Source organism: Gavialis gangeticus, unplaced genomic scaffold, assembly GCF_001723915.1.
Source record: "Gavialis gangeticus isolate Ggan-Ray unplaced genomic scaffold, GavGan_comp1, whole genome shotgun sequence".
NCBI classification, from domain to species: domain Eukaryota; kingdom Metazoa; phylum Chordata; order Crocodylia; family Gavialidae; genus Gavialis; species Gavialis gangeticus.
This window is the reverse complement of record NW_017729009.1, coordinates 6,378,143-6,381,842: the sequence shown is the minus strand read 5'-3', so window position 1 is coordinate 6,381,842 and position 3,700 is coordinate 6,378,143. Positions and strand designations below refer to the sequence as shown.

Genomic DNA, 3,700 nt, shown 5'->3' with positions numbered 1-3,700 from the left:
GAGAGAGAGAGAGAGAGAGAGAGAGAGAGAGAGAGAGAGAGAGAGTCTCTGTACCATCAGAACGTTGTGGTGGTCTGTTTTTGAGCAGCTAGAAAGAGCAAATGTCATGGGGATTCATTTTTCATTTTAATAAAACACTTACAGCATGCGAGAATGGGGATATTCTTTCCACAGCAAAGTAGGGTTTGTCATGAATTCCTCCTAAAAAGGAATATAGCTATTTTAGAATTTCTATAACATCTTAGAGGCTTTTTAAATAAATACAGAATATTCAAACAATTTGACTTACTTACTGCAGTCAAAATACTTGCTCCCCAGGTAAATGAAAACAAATAGAAAAATGCTAGCTGTCCCGATTCATTGAATTTGCTGTGCTTTGTTTTTGACAGATGGAGACGTCTGTTAATTTTCTGAAATCAAGAAACCATTTTAAAGATTACAGAGGAAACGGATCAACATTTTGTATTTATTGCTGCCGACAGAAGGAAAAGCAAGCCCTTTAGCCTTTAGTTAGGCTTCCCTTACCTCCATGATCTTCCATTCCTAATGCAATAACAACCTCTTCATGTTTTAGGCCCTGGTCCTGCAAAAATGTGCACGTGCAATTAACTTTACTCTTGCAGCAAGTCACAAAGAAGCCAACATAAGATGTACAAAGTCATGTACATGCATGTTTTCCAGGATCAGGGCCATAGCTTAATTCCTAATATCTGATGCTGCTGATCTCATTTAGTGGTTATCTGACCAGGACCCAAGTACTTTATACCTGATATTTCAGGGTAACGAAGACCTAACATGAATTCTCCAACAGCGTAAAATCAGATTTAGTGGTTGATGATGTTATACAAGTCACAACATTTGAGAAGTTATTTGCTGAAGAGACAGAAAATGAACAACTAGAAGTGTACAACAGGCAACCAACATATGATGTGTAAATACAAAACTAAAACCCTATTTAGTGTATCATGATTTGCACAAATGCTGTTATTAATAAACATAAGAATTATTACACTAAAGTACAAAAAAGTGTAACAGAAAATTCTATCCCAATAATATAAACTTACATCTAGTATGTATTCTTGGATCACAGCATGAAGAATAATGGCAATTAGCATGTAGAAGAAGATAGTGGCAATATCTTTTGGACCATACTCATAGAAATGAACAAGTTCACTCTTATCATCTGAAAATACAAAAGGCTTATAATTATTGCAAAATATCTATTTGAATGGAGCACATTTATTTTTGAAGAAGAAATTTGTGTAGAAGAATGGGTATCTATCTTACTAGTTCTCTGAAGGTATATAGTACAAACTTGAAATTCTCCTGCTATTGGCATGTTGGTGCCCCCTCAAACAACTTGGAGGCATCTCTTCCTCCAATATAAACAAAGCTATGATCATAAATCAGGAAGGAAAATACTGAATCCATTGTGTCAGCCTCTATCAATCCCTTTTGACCTGGCCCACAGAAAAAATATGTTCCAAGTAGAAACCCAGAAAGTCTCTGTATTTAGAAAGGACAGTACCTTAAATGGATGAATCTTATAGTTCAGCTGCATAATTTACTCTTCCTCTTAAAAACAGTCCTACATATTTATAGGCTATTATTGACACTTTCAGAACTATTAAGTTGTTCCTATAAATTATATGTAAGGTTCTGAAGAGGAAACAGAAAATATCACCACACACCACAAGCACATGTTAAAAAATTATGAAGTGTTCCAAACAAAAACAAAAAAACATGAAAACATTGTAGGAAAGTGCTGAGGTTATATTATACAGAGACAACCAATAACTCTAGATGGAGAAAGCAATTAAAAAAATAAAGAAAAAAAAAAAATCAGACCCTAGTTGTCTCAAGACGAGCACCTAAAATGAGCAGACTCTTGACAGTTTTTGCCCTAATTTCCTGGTGCTTCAGTTGCTCACCTGTAACGTATTATCAACTTTTCTTACAGAATGCCATGAAAATGAATTAATTAATATTTATGAAGTGCAGAGAAATGTTCATAAGAATATAAATAATTTTGCTTTCACCTGGGCTTGGTTATTTTGGGTTAAAGGAAGCTGAGTGCTGCACACTACATGAAGATCAAAAGGAATAATAAATGGTCTATCATTTACTGAATGAAGTAGCAGCAGTCCTCAAGAAATAAAGCAGCACCAAATTATATAATTAGATGCTGTCTACCAATGTACATTGGTGCCAAATTAAGTCTAACATTTTCTAACTTTCAGAGTGTTTAATTTTGAGTACTAACATTTTCAATATTTTTATGTAGTTGTAGGATATGATGTACAAAGGACTGTATCAGAGACACTGCATTGTTGAATATATTGATTTAGTACACAAATACCAGTAAATGAATAAGTCTCATACACCTCTCTAAAATTTAGTTCCTTATTACTTTTACATTTAATACTTTAGAGACAAAACTGCAAAGGTCAGAGTGTGGGACGATTTTTTCTTTACATTTCCATTTCAAGTTATGGTTTTGATTCCTGTTTGTATGGGTCTTTCAGATTAAACAAAAAGACAGAGAGAGACAGACAGACAGACAGATACCTACACTCACTCTCTCAGTATACACAATGCAATTAAGGGATAACAATATGGGTAGGGAAAAAACTCAAGAACAGATATAGTACATTAAACTAATTTTAAACTAAGTTTAAAATTACAAATTGAAATTGTTAATTTAACAGCTATCTGTTGGGAAACAAAATGGGAAATATATGATCCAGATCTCTAGTATGTTAAACCATATATGGAATCTACCTATTTTAACTATCTTTCATGAAGACTTGATATCTAAACATAAAGATACATAAAAACCACTAGTGAAAATATAAGACAACATGATTAACCAACTGCAGGGTTCTAAGATATCCTGCTACTTGATATGAAAACCAGAAAGTTGTTAAAAAAAGGAGAAGGGACACCTTTCTTCAAGTTAAGGTGTGGCCCAGGAAAGGTACTCATTATGGGGGAAAAACTGAAGCAATAAATGTAAGTCACTACTGAAGATCTGGCAGCCCAGATATTATAATGGTGAGAACACTGAGAATCTCAGAAACTTATTCTAATATGCAGGTGAAATTAGTTAATGGAAATTGGACTATTTTACTTATAATTGTACTTTCTATAGATGATTCTTATACAGTATATAAATAACGATGAATTTGCTTTAGTCTTACCAGTAGCATAGGTAACATTGTACTGCACAGTAATAAAGATGATGACATACTTGGCTGTGACCTGTGAAAAAAAGTGAAAAAAAGGGGTTATCAACTTCTTTAAAATACGCTCAATTTTAATACATATAGACACACAAAACTAATATTATAGTATAGATACAGCTAAATATTTCCCTTCAGATTAAGTCTGGAAAAAAGGACCAAGTCAAATAAAGGATAAATGTCAAGTAAAATAGTTTCTTATAGAAGTAATGTAAAACAATGTATTTATATATCAGTAAGTATAGGGCAGAAATCCTTCACCTGCAAAATTAAAGCATCTGGAACGAACCCAAAGGAAGTTAGAACAGGTCCCAACTGTTTTTTGTTTCATATCTCCAAATATCTGAAGCTATTACTAACATAATAAAGTTAGGGTGAATTAATGTCTGCCTGCAGTTTTTGCTTAAGACATTTACCGCGATTTCTACTTCAGTAATCCCCCTCCTTCAAACAAGGTT

The 3,700-nt window shown here is 33.4% G+C and overlaps 1 protein-coding gene across 1 annotated transcript in view; it reads right to left on the bottom strand.

The window, feature by feature from the left end:
• LOC109292445 (translocating chain-associated membrane protein 1-like 1) overlaps positions 1–3,700 on the bottom strand; it is a 47,651-nt gene that overhangs the window by 12,896 nt on the left and 31,055 nt on the right. Inside the window, exons 2-5 of the mRNA XM_019509877.1 lie at positions 3,201–3,261; positions 1,065–1,183; positions 294–410; positions 143–201 (exon numbers count right to left, since the gene is read on the bottom strand). Of these exons, the coding sequence (XP_019365422.1) occupies positions 143–201; positions 294–410; positions 1,065–1,183; positions 3,201–3,261 (356 nt within the window). The remainder of the gene's footprint in view (positions 1–142; positions 202–293; positions 411–1,064; positions 1,184–3,200; positions 3,262–3,700) is intronic.